The sequence below is a fragment of the Balaenoptera acutorostrata genome, chromosome 7 (genome assembly GCF_949987535.1).
Source record: "Balaenoptera acutorostrata chromosome 7, mBalAcu1.1, whole genome shotgun sequence".
Classification (NCBI taxonomy): domain Eukaryota; kingdom Metazoa; phylum Chordata; class Mammalia; order Artiodactyla; family Balaenopteridae; genus Balaenoptera; species Balaenoptera acutorostrata.
The window spans coordinates 78,056,647-78,073,820 of NC_080070.1; the positions used below are offsets into that span (position 1 = coordinate 78,056,647).

A 17,174-nucleotide genomic window follows, 5' to 3' on the forward strand; every position below is an offset into this window, starting at 1 on the left:
CTAAAAACATACACACTACTGAGTACATGTAAATCTGTGTGAAATCAGTGGATTGTACTGTCAGTTCCATGGATGTGATACTGTTCTACAGTTTTGTAAGATGTTGCCCCTGAGGCAAACTGGGTGAAGGGTACATGGACCTCTCTGTATTATTTATTAAAACTGCATGTGGGGCTTCCCTGGTGGCGCAGTGGTTGAGAGTCTGCCTGCCAGTGCAGGGGACACGGGTTCGAGCCCTGGTCTGGGAGGATCCCGCATGCCGCGGAGCGGCTACGCCCGTGAACCACAATTGCTGAGCCTGCGCGTCTGGAGCCTGTGCTCCGCAGCGAGAGAGGCCGCTACAGTGAGAGGCCCGCGTACCGTGATGAGGGGTGGCCCCCGCTTGCCGCAACTGGGGAGGGCCCTCGCACAGAGGCGAAGACCCAACACAGCCATAAATGAATGAATAAATAAATAAATGAATAAATAAAAATTAAAAAAAAACAAAACAATCTTATTAAAAAAAACAAAAAAACTGCATGTGAATCTATAATTATCTCAAAATAAAAAGTTAAATTTTAAAAAGGAGGTAGCTAGAGAAATTCCTTAAAGTGATAATCAGGGAAAAGTACAGAATGTGAACAAATACTAAGTGGGCAGAATAACCTTGTGCATACATAGTTGTACTACTTAAGTATATATCTTCAAGGTAAATTTCTAGAGGACTTCCCTGGTGGCGCAGTGGTTAAGAATCCGCCTGCCAATGCAGGGGGCACAGGTTCGATCCCTGGTCCGGGAAGATCCCACATGCCGCAGAGCAACTAAGCCCGTGCGCCACAACTACTGAGCCCGCACACCACAACTACTGAAGCCCATGCGCCTAGAGCCCATGCTCCACAGCAAGAGAAGCCACTGCAATGAGAAGCCTGAGCACCGCAACGAAGAGTAGCTCCCGCTCAATGCAACTAGAGAAAGCCCACGACCGCAACGAAGACCCAACGCAGCCAAAAAAAAAAAAAAAAAAAAGTGGTGAGAGTGGGCATCCTTGCCTTGTTCCTGATCTTAGAGGAAATGCTTTCAGCTTTTCACCCTGAGTATGATGTTAGCTGCGGGTTTGTCATATATGGCCTTTATTATGTTGAGGTATGTTACCACTATGCCTGCTTTCTGGAGAGTTTTTGTTATAAATGGATATTGAATTTTATTAAAAAAATTCTTCTGTATCTACTGAGATTATCATATGGTTTTTATTCTTCATTTTGTTAACGTGGTGTACCATATTGATTGATTTGTGGATACTGAAAAATCCTTGCATCCCTGGGATAAATCCAACTTGATCATGCTGTATGATCCTTTTAATGGATTGTTGGATTTGGTTTGCTAGTATTTTGTTGAGGATTTTTGCAACTATGTTCATCAGGGATATGGGCCTGTAATTTTCCTTTTTTGTGATATCTTTGTCTGGTTTTGGTAGCAGGATGATGCTGGCCTCATAGAATAAGTTCAAAAGTGTTCCTTCCTCTGCAGTTTTCTGGAATAGTTTCAGAAGGATAGGTGTTAACTCTTCTCTAAATGTTTGGTACAACTCACCTGTGAATCCATCTGGTCCTGGACTTTTGTTTGTTGGGAGTTTTTAAATTACTCATTCAATTTCATTACTGGTAATTCATCTATTTTCTATTTCTTCCTGGTTCAGTCTTGGCAGATTGTACATTTAGGAATTTGTCCATTTTTTCTTGGTCATCCGTTTTACTGGCATACAGTTGTTCATAGTAATCTATTATGATCCTTTGTATTTCTGTGATGTCAGTTGTAACTTCTTTTTCAGTTCTGATTTTTACCGATTTGGGCCTCTTCCTTTTTTTCTTGATGAGTCTGGCTGAAGGTGTATCAGTTTTGTTTATCTTTTTGAAGAACCAGCTTGAATTCTTAAAGCCAGTACTTTATTTATATATATATATATATATATATATATATATATATATATATATATATATATATACACACACACAAATATATATATATGTATATATATATATGTATATATACTTTTTTAGGGTAGTTAGGTTCACAAAGAAACTGAGCATGAAGGTACAGAGAGCTTTCATATACCTCTTACCCCCGCACATGCATAGTCTCCCCTGTTATTAACACCCCCACTAGAGTGTACATTTGTTACAATGGATGAACCTACATGAACACAAAATTATCACTCAGAATACCTATTAGGGTTCACTCTTAATGTTGTATGTTCTATGAGCTGTGCAAATGTATAATGACATGTATCCCCCATTTTAGTATCATACAGAGCCATTTCATGGCCCTAAAAATTCTGTATGTTCCACCCATTCATCCCTCCCTCCTCCTCCATACATTTGTTTATTCTAAACAAATTTTATTATTTTTGGCCATGACATGCGGCATGCAGGATCTTAGTTCCCCAACCAGGGATCGAACCTGTGCCCCCTGCAGTGGAAGTGTGGAGTCTAAACCAATGGACTGCCAGGGAAGTCCCACATTTGTTTTTATAGTATAAAAATATTCATTATTAATCTTGTCTTATTGATATTAAAATGCATATAATTAGAAATTAGATTAAAATCCTAAATAAATGTATTTTTATATGAAAAGTCATCACAAAGAAATCCACTCAGAGTATGGATTAGTTTTTTAAAATATACATATTCTAAATAATGGCAATCAGTTTACTCTCTCCCATTTACATTAGTGCCACTAAGACACTCTAATATGCTATTTTTATTATCCACATAATCAAGAAAAAGATTCATCTGTAGTCAATATACACTATTTACTAAGCTAGTAAAACAGATTAAGGCCCTTTGAGAACATTTCAACAACCATCTTAAAGGAAGCAGAATTCATCTTATCACAATTTTCCCATTGCCTGAGACTTCTGGTTAACTGAATTTTTACTTTATACTACCTGTAACTTGTTCCTCATATTCTATGATAGTTATTCATTATATACTTATTCCATCAACAAATATTTAACGGTTGTCTATTATGTGTCAGACTCTAATAATATGCTGGCGAAAATATGGATAAGATACCCTACCCTCATGAAGCTTCTATTTTAGTGGAGAGTTATAGACAAGACTCATAATATAATGTATGGCAATATGGTAAGGTGCCTGGGATGGGGTGGACACTGACATGGGTGGTTAATTAAGGTGTGGCGGCCAATGAAAACTACTTTAAAGAGCTGATATTTGTACAGAGACCTGATAAAGAAGTTACCATGCAAAGACCTTAAGAAAGTAGTTTCAGGGCAGTGGGAAAAGCAAGTGTAAAGATAGCTGAGGCAGAAACCAGCTTGGAAGAAGGGTTTGGAGGTCAGTTTGCTGTGGTGTAGAGAACAAACAAAAGGATGGTATGATATGAGGCAGAAGCTGGTAAGGACAAGATTATGATGGAAGCCATCCAAGATAAGCAGTTTGGATTTTATTCTGATTGTCACTGAGAGCGACTGGAGAATTTTAAGGGGGGTGTACAGTAGATTCTGATTTATGTTTTCAAAGATCACTGTTCACTACATGGAGAATGGACTGAGGAGGCAGGAATGAGAGACGAAACCAGTCCATCCCAGAGGCTTGATCCAGGTGGCCCAGACTAGAGTTGTAGTAATGGAGATGATGAATCAATGTATACAGCATGTGTTGTATGGGAGGCTGACAGGACTTGCTAATAAACTGACTTGCAGTTATAAGGGGAAAGAGTAGTGTCTAAGATAATGCCTATGGTGGTCATTTATTGCAATGGAGAAGACAGAGAAGAAAAGGAGGCATAGAGGAATACAGGTTCCTCTGAGGTAAGGAACTGTCTGTCTTTCCCTAGCCCTCACACACACCAGCAGGTGTGCAACTGGGAAGAAGGAGAGGTAAAATATGTGAGCATCAGATCATATCAGCACCAGTTGTCCAATCCAAAGTGCTAGAGTAACAGATCTAGCCTATACTGGGGGAGAGGGGGGGACGGGAAGAAAAGATTTTGAACCAGCTATTTTATTGAAGTTTAAAAATGAATAGACTGTGTCTTAGAAACTGAAATGTGATCATATAATTGAAAGTGGCCTGAAAACTTATGAAATTGGATCAATATGTTGTTCTGGAAGATGCAACCCAATGGAAAGAGGGGTGGTTAGAACACAGCTGAAAGCAGTAACAGGAAAAAAAACTCTTTTATGTTTGTTCCCCAAGTTTTTCAGAATACTCAGAAAATGAAGTACCAGAAGTGACTCAAGAATGAGGAAATAATCAGTTGGATCAAAAGCTGCTGAGAAGTTTAAAAGAATGAAGACAGAGGACCGATGTCAGCACTACTGCAGTGGTTGATCACCTTGATAAAAGTCATTTTAATAAGTGGTAGAGACACAAAAGCCCAACTGGAGTGGGTAAAAAATACTGGAAGTGAGGAAATAAAGGTAACAATTACAGAATATCTTTCGAGAAGGTTAGCTACAAACACATGAGAAAAAAACAAGACCAGACTATTTTTCATCATAATGGCAGCTTAATTCCTAGCATGCTTCACAGAAATGTCACTATTATTCTTTAGCAATCCTCTGCAACCAAAATATGTATAGTTCAGGAAAAAGTAATTTTCAAATAGATATTTTTTTTCTTACCTTCACTGATTAAATTTAATGTGTCTTGTTTTCCATCTCCTTGTGACTGACCTGGATCCAATGAAGTCTGAGAAAGGCTAACTTCAGCTGACAACTGGTCAAGACTTTGACAACTTTTTCTGTAAAACAAGGGTGAAATACTACTTTACCTTCTTCTCACAATAAAGAATTTCTAGAAATATTCTTTAATGGTTTTCTCCAACTTATTGAGTTTCTGGTTAATTTCTCCCCAATTTCCCCCCTAAACTGTCTTTATCATGGCGGCAATAGAATCTCCATTATCCTTTTCCCTCCACCCTCTTTGGAGGTCTGTTTAATCCACTAAAAAAGGAAAAGAGAAACCACTTGTCAAACAAATTGAATTCCTTACACCAATTTTTGATGATCAAGTTAGCTAAGAAATAGGGACTTCTGGTCATTATCAATTGTCAAAGGTGCAGAAAATCTTACATCTCTCCTAATACAGAAACAAAACTGACATAACTTAGTGATGATTGTGTATCTCCTAAGCACAGTGCCTTGATACCGTTACAGATGGTTATTACATAAAAATAATAACAAATTATTGTTATCAATTCCTGTAACTCAGAAGTTTAAAAAATGTTGGGTAGTAAAATACCTGTTTGTGTTAATACACCATCAAGATAATTAACCTCCTTCCATCATCTATTTATAACTGTGAGCTCATTTTCTAGTAAACAAATTCACTAGAAATAAATTATAATAGATGAAAAATTCAGCTATAAATGGAAAGTTAATAAATATTTATGTTTAAATGTTAATGAATGTTTATGTGCAAATGTTTAAACCTTCCTCATATTTGATTTGTCAACATAAAACCAACTCAAGAGGTATATGCAGCTTTGGTGTTACTGACATTTCAAGTACGTGAATAAAATTCATTTTTATTTCTAAATATAAATGATCCAGGAAAGGGAATACGTTTTTCAGGTTCAAAATTTATTTCCCAAGGTAGCCAAACCCTATCTAATTTCCTAGAAATGTTATATAGTCTATGATAATGTTATAGGAAACATATATCTATTACATAGCTATTCTCTATTCATACACATAAGAGTAGACTTACAAATTTATCAGGTGTATGTATATTAAGGGGGATATATACAGCAGGCATCTATTTGTTTTCTCCTCTAAGAAATGAGGTGAAGGATGAGGTGATGGAATAGCCTTCCCAGCTTACAATGCGAGCAGCATTCTCACTTTATAACATGATTTTTTTTTTTAATTTTTTTTTATTTTTTAAAGAATGTCCTATTCCAAAGATTCCAATGTGGACATATTCTTTTTTTTTTTTTAAATTTATTTATTAATTTATGGCTGTGTTAGGTCTTCATTTCTGTGCGAGGGCTTTCTCTAGTTGTGGCAAGTGGGGGCCACTCTTCATCACGGTGCGCGGGCCTCTCACTATCGCGGCCTCTCTTGTTGCGGAGCACAGGCTCCAGATGCGCAGGCTCAGTAATTGTGGCTCACGGGCCTAGTTGCTCCGCGGCATGTGGGATCTTCCCAGACCAGGGCTCGAACCCACGTCCCCTGCACTGGCAGGCAGATTCTCAACCACTGCGCCACCAGGGAAGCCCTATAACATGATTTTTTAAATGTTGAGTATAAAAGTTCTTAATTATAATTTTAAGTAGCAGGAAAGTCTACTGTAGGAAACTTCTGATAATTATAATAGATAACACATATATAAGCTATACAACATGTAACAAAAAAATGATACCCGATATTTATATAGCACTTACCAAATGCTAGGCACTGTTCTACATATATTATATACATTAACTTATTTAATCCTCAGGACTACCAGAAGAGGTTGGAATTATTATTATCCCCACTTTACAGCAGAAGAAACTGGGCACAAGAGATGAGATTTGAACTTGGTAGCCTAGTTCTAATTCTATCCCCTTAACTACTATGCTATCTCCTCTCTAGTGTAAGAAGAAAAGATTTGTCTTCCTATTTTATTAGAAACCCTTCTTAAAGAATAGCCTTGTTTGCTGAGATAGACCATGTAAACTATACTATATTTAATCAAATCACTGAAAATTTCACTTGATTTCCAGTAAAATCTTATTTCTTTAGCTATAGCAGAAATCAGGAACAGAGGAATTTAATAAAGGAAGTTATAAATAAGTTTCTTTTCCAAATTATTTTTCTGTGCCTAATAGGTAGAAGACTTGCTTTTAAAAATGAAGGGCTTCGTGAGCCACCACTACTGAGCCTGCGTGCCACAACTACTGAAGCCCGCGCACTGCAATGAAGAGTAGCTCCCGCTCACCGCAACCAGAGAAAGCCCTCACGCAGCAACGGAGACCCAACGCAGCCAAAAATAAAAATAAATAAAAAAAAAAAAAAAAAAAAAAAGAAGGGCTTAAGATGAGTTTCTGACACTGATATTTCACTATAGGAAACTTGTTAATATTAATATTATTAAATTTAAAAATTTATGCATAGAAGTATTTACAAACAAAATACCCAGAAGCAAAAAAGACTCTGGTGAGTAAGGACTGAGAACTTGACAGCACACATTTACAGACTCTCAAGGACTCACCCACTGAGGGAGGAAAGCATGTGAAAGCATCCTATGATAATGGCAACACAAAATGAGCTTTCTGTGTGACCTACTGAAGTACCTTTTAGAATACCACACTTCTAAACCCAAAGTGATTTAGGGACCTTTCTAGCCTTTAGTGAATAAACTCTGAGTTTACTGGCTTTACTTACTTAACCAAATGTCAATGAATATAAAAATAAAATTTGGTAGACAATGATGTTCTGATGTTCTGAAGCAAAAATAAAAATTCCAAGCCCAAACTAAGCACATTATTCATAAGATATTAATAATAGTACCATACAATATCTTCCTTGCATGAAACTATTTCCCACCACCTGGTAGGAATCTAGTTCAGCTGCTTTCAGTAATGACAAAGAATGGCTTTGGTTTCCTCATTTTTTTACCATATTTCCAATGCGACCGGCAGCTCCATCTGATAAATGTTTTGTTGTCATGGAACAAACTATCTGCCTATGGGAGTTCTGTCTTTAAAAAGTCATCACTAAGTCCTATCTTAGAATTCTAGACTCACTAAAAACACACTGCAAGATTTAAGTGTAACCCACCAGATACGTCAAACCAGTTAACGGTCTGTTCCTATTTCTCAGAGTATAATTTCTTTTTTTTTAATGTGTTGCTGGGGGTTGATACAGTTTTTAAAATTTTTATTTTATTTATTTTTTTATACAGCAGGTTCTTATTAGTTATCTATTTTATACGTATTAGTGTGTATATGTCAATCCCAATCTCCCAGTTCATCACACCACCACCACCAGCCCCCTTACCCCCCTTGGTGTCCATATATTTGTTCTCTACATCTGTCTCTGTTTCTCACAGAGTATAATTTTTTAAACGGCAAGAGCTTAATCAAAATAAGAACCCAAGACAGTAAGAGTCATGCATTATGACTATATAGAAGTTTGCAGTTTAATCTATGCCATTACATTGTTAAATATAATTTAAATTAAACTTGTAGGAATTGTCATGAGCACTTGGGACATAACAAAATCCACTGCATTCAATATCTTACTATATAAGCATTTTAAAACCACTCAAATTCAGGACTTCCCTGGTGGTCCAGCGGTTAAGACTCCGCGCTTCCACTGCAGGGGGTATGGGTTTGATCCCTGGTCGGGGAACTAAGGTCCCACAAGCCATGCGTCGTGGCAGAAAAATAAAAAATAAAAAAAAATAAAATGAAATCACTCAAATTCAGACTTATATACATAGAACTGGGTACCAAATAAAGGCAAATTAAAAGGAAACTGAGCAACAGGGCTGAATTCAATTATAAGTAAATTCTTCTACAATCTTATACTTTATATCAATGCAGATGCAATGATATGGATAATCTACATTACTTATTCGCCCATTAGACATACTGAGGTCAATGATAATTCACATTATCTGGTAGTCACTGGGCAACAGAGAGATAGACGAAGAAACTATCCACATGTAGAAAAGAAAAACAAATACATGTGCACTGTATACACAGAGGCACATGACTGTGCGTGGAAACAGAAATATACCATTCTTTTTATTCTTGGTTTGATTTTCGTAGAAGTATGTTTAAGGAACAAACTAAGCATTGGCTATAGCAAAACATCTATAAAGTCTTAATTTACTACACAATGGAAGGATGCAAGGGAGCTTGAAAGAGGATATATGTGAGTCAGGTCAATGCAAAACTTATTTGTAAGAGATTTCTACAGCCTCAGTGCTTTAGGGAGTCCTACTCTAAAAAGACTGGAAAGACACACAAGGGAAGGAGAACCTCTAATACACCTGAAGTGATTACATCTGATGCATCGGAGTCATTAAGAAAAGTAGGCCTAAATGATAGATCCTAAAGGGCATATAAAGGCTCATAATTCTTAATAATTTTGTGAATGATAGCCAAATTGGGAGACAATGATAAATTTAGAAGACTAAAAAAAGCTTACGTAGAAAATATAAATATGGTGACAATGAATCTCATCTTTTGGGATGGGGATGATGGGTTAGGCAATAATCTAACAAGGCTATATAACGGATAATCTAACAAGATTATATAACAAATATCTAACAAGCTCATGTGGCCTAGACTTTACATAAAAAGATACATATTAAAACAGAACTTATTGGAGACAAAAAAGAATCAATTGCTCTATGTGTGTTTGGGAGTGTGCTTTACATATTTATTTATTGTTGAGCTTTTACAGTGAGCCTATAATGTTATAATATCAAACATGATATTCCTATGTTTGAAATAAAGGAAAAGATATAATAAAATCCATCATAACTAATCTTGCCAGGTCTAAGTAATCAAGAAATAAACTGGAGATGATATTTTTAAAGTTTTATAAACAGTATAGTAAATGGAAATAAATTTAAGATCTATTGTGAAAGGGATCCTTCCATGACCAGGGGACCATAGCCAAGTTATCTGGCTCATTTTAAGAAATGTCAACAAATCCATGAAATTCATTAAATCAAACAGTGCACTCTCTTTCTTCTCAAAGCCAACTGGGTGAATATATTTCCAGAGCCCCCAGAGAAATAACTATAGACATCCCATATTCTTAGCAGAAAATTATAATGACTCATTACAGGGCCAGTTTCTTTCTCCATATTATCAAGAGAACTAGTACTCCTTATTAAAGAGGCTTTGGCTACCTCCTCCATAATGTGCAGTCTCTCATAAACATGTGTTGGACTTATTTAAGATATTGGTCAAATGAAGAGGAATTAGTTATCAAGTCAGTTCGAGAGCTCTGGCTTATATTATAAATTTGAAGACAGCAAAAATTGGATCCTGATGAAAAGCTATGATTTGTTTCAAACATGATTTATACAGCACTACTCTGTTCTGAAAATCCGAAGTCTCCATTTTTACATGAAAAAGTTGGTATTACGTATTTTGAACAATTGGGGATTTGCTGGTCATTTTAATTTTATATAGGGTTTTACGAGCTCTCTAAGAAAGTAGAGCTTGGGATGTTGGGTGAGTGTATATTCTCCAAACATGAAAGATACAAGGTTATGTGAGAGTATAAACAAAAAAGATTATATAGGCTATAAATAAATAAAGATTTACCAGGAAACGATTAGGTGCCAGGCAATTTATTACCTCATATGACTCTTACAATTCTGTTTAAATAGGCATCACCTTCCAGTATTACATGTGCAGAAACAGAAGGTAAGACGAGGAAGTGAGACTTCCCTGGTGGCGCAGTGGTTAAGAATCGCCTGCCAATGCAGGAGACACGGGTTCAAGCCCTGGAGTCCAGGTTCGAGTCCAGGAAGATCCCACATGCCGCGGAGCAGCTAAGCCCGTGTGCCACAACTACTGAGCCTGCGCTCTAGAGCCTGTGAGCCACAACTATGGAGCCCACGTGCCACAACTACTGAAGCCCGCACACCTAGAGCCCGTGCCCCGCAACAAGAGAAGCTACCGCAATGAGAAGCCTGCGCACCGCAACGAAGAGTAGCCCCCGCTCGCTGCAACTAGAGAAAGCCCGCGCGCAGCAAAGAAGACCCAACGCGGTCAAAAATAAATAAATAAATTTATTAAGAAAAAAAAAGAGAGAGGAAGTGATGCTTAGTGTTACACAGCAAGGAAGCAGCAGAGATACTTTTAAGTCCTGACTTTAAACTGTAGGTCCAGGGATCTCAGAACTACCCCCTCGTGCGTACTTTTTGTTCAGGGATATCGGTTTGGCAATAGGGCCACAGAAAAGCAATACCAACATCTGAGGCCAGGCTAGATTAAAGGATGATGCTGGGAAGGAAAGGGTGCCCCTTCTTAAACTAAGGAAGCAACTGAGTCAAGAGGTATAAAATCTAGATCCATTCTAAACACACAAACAGGCAGTTTCACTGCATTCTTTTCTGAGACTGCAATAACTTTTGTTGCTGCTACAATATTTTGTAAAAAAGTCACTATTACTGCATGCAAAGGTAATCTGGAAATAAATCTTCCACTTAGATGTCCTTATTGGTTCCTCAATAGGTAGCTCTAAGGGCAGGCAGTGGTACATACATGTCTTTTGGCTAAAATATTTTACCTCCCACTGTCTAAAGTGACCATGTAGGTATTGCAATAAAAAGGCATAGTTATTAGTCTTTTAACTTGTCAGGATATAATATTATAATACTTTTGCAGTTAAAAAAGCTGGAGTATCATATGTTATACATAGATAAGTCTACCAAGTATTGCTATAAATTCAGTTTTTCAATTATAAATCAGAAATACAAATAAACTAATATTCTTCCATTCATTCAATATGTCACAGAAAGATAAAATTATATACTAGCATAATGAGATATATTCCAGTTATTTATGACTTTCTTAAGGATGTAAGGGGAATTCAGTTCCAATCCATGAAAGGCCCAGTCAACACCTTGAATCATACTAAGTGTGGTGCAGGAGATGCTGAAGAGAGTTCTGTCCATTCATTCTGTAAATAACTGGCTCATGTTCCCCTACTTATCTCTAACAATCAGTGAAACAAACATGAAAGCCTCTAGCAATTTTTTTTAAACAATGAAAGGTAAAATTTGAGTTCTACCTCTGATTAATGAAAAAAATTACAGAGTAAAGCAGGCAGAAATTATGTCTATGTTAAAACATTCCTTGTAGAAACAGTCTGGCTACTAATTACCTAGTGAAAGGCACCCTATGAAGCATGGAAAGAAGTGTGTTGCTCTACCAGTGAAATTTAAAGCAAGGGTTCTAAAAGAAAAGCGGAGAGAAAAACAGAGAGAGAAAAAGAGGGAGAACAGAAGAGAGGGAAGGAGAGGAAGGAGGGACAAAAGAAGAAAGGGAGGAAGGGAAGGGAAAGAACAGAAGGAGTTGTAGGGAGAGCAGGGAAAATAATTAGAAAATTAGCTGAAGACAAATAGGAAAATAAAGATATTGAAAAAAATCATCATGATGGGAAATGGCTAAAAGCCAAAAGAAGGTAATACAAGTTACAAGTTCCAAAATGAAGACTACCTAAAGAAAGAGATCCTAAAATTTTGCTGCTCTCTCAACACTGGGAAACAATGAAGAAACGAAATAGTCCTGAACATTGGGACAAAGAAATAGGAGAAGGATCTTGTGGCCTATAGGTGGAGTGATTATATCTTCAATATCCCCACAAAATTAGATTTACTGAAAATGAACAAAAGTCTTTCAGACCCATCAAGAACAAGTAAATTTCTTTCTACCCTTTCATGAGATGAAATTTTATGTTTTATAACAAGCATGAAAATTAATCCTAACGCAAACACCAAAGCTACAATTAAAAAATAGATGGCTCATAAAATACACGCTCACAGATTTAACTGAAGGACTGCCTGAAGATTAACTAGAGAAGAAGTAGGTAGCTGGTGTAATATCGCATAAGGATTTCTCAATTTTTTTTACTTCTCCAGGGTGCCTTGGCTTCATAACATTACCACAGTCACTGCCTTAATCTAACCTTACTAAGCCACAATAGTCTTAAATCCTACTTTTGCTCTAGCTAATAACGAATTCAGAAAGAAGAATGAGAAACCAAAGTGGATAGCCATGTGTTTGGTACAACTAAGTTCGTAATTAGTTGGAAAAAAAAGTATCACACTTACTCATACCACTGTTTATTGTGTTTTCGGTAAAGCAACGTATCCAAGGCAACAGCATTGACATCCAGAGCTCCTGGGGAAGGCCACTGGTTGGTGAGATGGGCAGTTAACTCTTGTCTTGATCTTAAATCATTATTCTTTAGCACAGTCCTGTGAATATTAAGATGGTGAGTGCTTTTGTCTTCACTGTTCTGCAATGGCACAGGAACCTAATGGTATCAACTTAGGCCCCCAAATTCACCTTTTTAAAATGGTATGTTAACAGAATGTGAACAGAACTACAGGAAGACTAGTTGGGTCTATGACTGTTTTGTCTCCTGCAATACGTATTTTTCATTCTTTCTCTACTGGCTACAATAAATCACTACCTGTGAAATTCAGACTTCCTATCTTTTCCCCAGAGATATTACTAAAGAATTAAGGGACTCAAGCTGCATTTTACATCTTAACTAAAAAACAATGGTGATATCTTAGAGTTACGGGTGATCAGACGTCAGTTAAAATATAAAAGAGAGTAAAGAGTCTACATGTATGATTCTCTAGCTTCAAAATTCACAATCTGTTGAAGTAATTTAACTCAGTAAACAAACAAAAACAATTAAAATGAATAAAAATAAAACTAATACAGAAAAATATAAAATTAAAAATCCATTGTTTTTGTTCCATTGTAATTGTTTTTGATAAGAGTGACTACTAATAAATCTTCATGAAAATAATTATATCAATGACAATTACATTGAACAATATAATCTACTGGAAATATTTCAACTACAGAACGAAGCCATTATAACAACTCATGGTTTACTTTCATTTTTGTAGAGCTGCCACTCATCAATAACAACTTGCAAAAGAACTAGTTTTCTGCCAAGATTTCAATTTCACAAACCAACTGTCACAAGACTAATTCAACATTTGAACTGGTAGTTCATTTAAAAGCATAATTCTGTTTGGAAAGCTCTTATTCTACCTCTATAATGCCTTAAAATACCACCTAGGCAACCTGCATTCTCAAACAGGAGTCCATGACTTTAGTGTTCCAAGGTTCTGACCCACCAGCTCAGAAGCAGGAAGTAAAACATGCCTGCCACTAACTTTCAGAGACCATAGTCTCATTGTGGGTGGCAGAGAGTCAGTGGTGCGCTAGCAAGACGCTCCTACACTGGAGAAAATCAGCCTGCACAACACCTCTGGCTATTAACCATGATTCTAATGGAATAATCCCATTTTTTTTTATGTCTCTAGCAAGCTCCATACAAATATTTATTATTTTATAGAATATCTGTGTGCATTTAAAAATATTTGCTCCACTATGTCCATAAAGAAACATTATCTGATGTCAACACTAGATTCTCTCTTACAATGGAATACTAGAAGTGAAATAGGCAGAAATCAGTGAGACTGTCTCCCGTTAAGATATTCCTTCAGGCTAGGTCCAATGATTTCATTTCACTAGAAAAGGAATGAAAAAATTTTAAAAGACTTTTAAGGTACTTTAACATCGGTTTTTATGAAAACAGTGAAGAGTGATTAGAAAACTTCTAAGATTGACAGAAAAATCATATAAAGCAGAAATGGGGATTACTGGCCAGAGAATCTATTATAATAAACTACCATTATTTTGGGTTCTCTTACTAGATTTCTCTCTTTCACATATTCCCTCTTTAGGGTTCCCAGTGAATGTCTCTGGAGAACTCAATTCCAATGTCATAACTGGCCTACAGGAAATATTCACAGCAGAACAGAAGAAAGGCAAATGTGCATCTGAGGAAACGACATTGGTAGAACTCAATGATAAGTAAATGAACGATCTCCACTTCAGAATATATTCTTTCTGGAAAGTGAAAACCTTACACCATATAAAACGGAAAAAGGAACTGAAGTTTCACAAAAGTTTTTACACACTATTTGCCTGTGGAGAATTTTTGCCCTATGACGAACTAAGGTATTGCCTTTTTCTATGGGAAGTTGCCTGGTCCTCTGAAACAGGAGAAAAGAAATCTCAGCGTATTGAATAGGTCTAGTTTTCATCCATGCCACATCTGTGTTCCACCGTTTGTGAGGAATGTGGACACAGTAAATCCTGGCACTTGCGTTGCTACTATGAAAAGGAAAGCTTCCTGGAGGATCCTGTGTAAGGAAGGCCCTTTCTCTCACCACTCCAGTACACCAGGGGGCAGGCAAGTGAATTAAGTTAGGTTGAAAACCCCATCCCTGAATTCTGAATCTTGACCTGAGTCCATTTAGAGTAATAAATAGACGAAGCAGTTTATTTGTTCTAGCAGTGAGGTCCTGACCAAAAATGTACCAGCAAAGAGATATTCCTGATGTTCCTACTTCCCAACCCTCTGAGTAGCTCAGCCAACCTCTCTCCAGGCCTACTTTCCCAGTATCTTATCCATTCCATGAGTTATTGATATAAATCTAATGAATTCCATTTGTGCTTTAAGAGTTGGTTGCAACTGCTTGCAATCAAAGAATCCCATTACTTACCTTAGAACAAGCAAAACATACCAAGTTAACTTCAAGACCTACTCAACGGTAATCCAACTGATGTTAATATACGAAGAATGAGGAAATTTCTCCTCATTTGGCCAAGCTTAAAAATAGGTTCATCTTAAATTACTCAACAATTACTGTTATTTCATAGTGCAAAATTAAAGGTGAAACTATGTGATAATTAGCATTTAACTAATTAAAACTCTAACCAACGCTAACACTACTGAGCTAAAGACTAATCTAAAGACTAAATCATTCCATATGAGATAGATACTACTTGTCACTTATGTCTATAAGTCAATCTAACATTCTCTCCTTAAGGTAATAATTCTACAGAAAAGTACACTAAGGGGAAATTGTTTAATTTACTAAGAAAGTAGAAATCATATATGTATTCCAGCTAATTTTAAGAACTTTCCTGTAGTATCTACCTCTAAACTGGGAGATAGTCAGCTATTTTCTCTTTAGATTCTCAGTAGGAATTATTTAGGAATTTGGCCATGCACATACACACACAAACATAATTCGATCTTTTCCTCCCCAGTTTTACTGAGGTATAATTGACAATTTAAAATTTATACATTTAAAGTATACAACTTGATGATATACAATGTGAAATAATAACCACACTCAAGCTAATTGACACATCCAACACCTCACATAGTTAACCTCTTTTTTGCGTGATGAGAACACTTAAGATCTACCCTCTCAGAAAATTTCAAGTATACGATATTGTTAACTATAGTCACATTGTTATACGTTAGATCTCCAGAATTTATTCATCTTGCGTAACTGAAACTCTGTACTCCTGAACCATATCTCCCCAACTTCCCCTCTCTCCAGGCCCTGGTAACAATCATTCTATTCTGTTTCTGTGAATTTGACTATTTCAGAGTCCACATATAAGTGGGATCGTGCAGTATTTGTCTTTCTGCATCTAGTCTATTTCACTTAGCATAATGTCATCCATGTTGTCATGAATGGCAGAATTTTCCTCATTTTTATAGCTACTTTATTTATTTATTTATTTATTTTTGGCTGTGTTGGGTCTTCGGTTCGTGCGAGGGCTTTCTCCAGTTGCGGCAAGTGGGGGCCACTCTTCATCGCGGTGCGGGGACCGCTCTTCATCGCGGTGCGCGGGCCTTTCACTATCGCGGCCCCTCCCGTTGCGGGGCACAGGCTCCAGACGCGCAAGCTCAGTAGTTGTGGCTCACGGGCCCAGGTGCTCCACGGCATGTGGGATCTTCCCAGACCAGGGCTCGAACCCGTGTCCCCTGCATTAGCAGGCAGATTCTCAACCACTGCGCCACCAGGGAAGCCCTCCTCATTTTTAAGGCTTAATTATCATCCATTGTGCCTCTATGTGTGTATATAGACACAGGGTCTTTATATATATATCACATATTCTTCATCCATTCATCCATGGACACATGGACACTGAAGTTACCTCTACCTCTCGGCTACTGTTAATAATGCTGAAATTAACATAACAATGCAGATATCTCTTCAAGATTCTGAAACAGAGTAGGACCCTGAGGGGTCCTCCTGGGTACAAAAGGCTTTCCGTGTCCCCAGTTTCTTGTTTGTAGAAAAAGGCTTTGCCTCCTAGGCCTTGCCTGAGTTCCAAAGAAGATATTCAAGCAGTTGTTAATTAGGGAAGTGAGGGAATGCAGAAACAAAGGAAAAGCAGTCAAGAAACAAGAGCTCAGTGATAAAACAGAGTCTGAACTCCTCCTCGAGGCATATACAAAACAATCTGACACATATCTTTGAGCTGTTCTGTAGGAACTAAGACCCGCCCCCCCCACAACCCACCCAGGTGGAGGATGGTGACTACAGGCTGGGCACAAGCACTGGACCCCAGACTGGTTGGAACAAGAAGATTGATGA

The 17,174-nt window shown here is 37.2% G+C and overlaps 1 protein-coding gene across 6 annotated transcripts in view; it reads right to left on the bottom strand.

Moving 5' to 3' along the window:
* Window positions 1-17,174, bottom strand: part of RUNDC3B (RUN domain containing 3B) — a 157,255-nt gene that overhangs the window by 13,150 nt on the left and 126,931 nt on the right. For 3 of the 6 annotated variants that reach the window (XM_007170300.2, XM_007170301.3, XM_057550571.1), the window contains 2 exons: window positions 12,792-12,938; window positions 4,625-4,743 (listed from right to left, as the gene is read on the bottom strand). In XM_007170300.2, the coding sequence (XP_007170362.1) occupies window positions 4,625-4,743; window positions 12,792-12,938 (266 nt within the window). Of the gene's footprint in view, window positions 1-4,624; window positions 4,744-12,791; window positions 12,939-17,174 lie in introns of those variants that run through there. The other 3 variants (XM_007170303.2, XM_007170302.2, XM_057550570.1) reach the window with 2 other exon arrangements.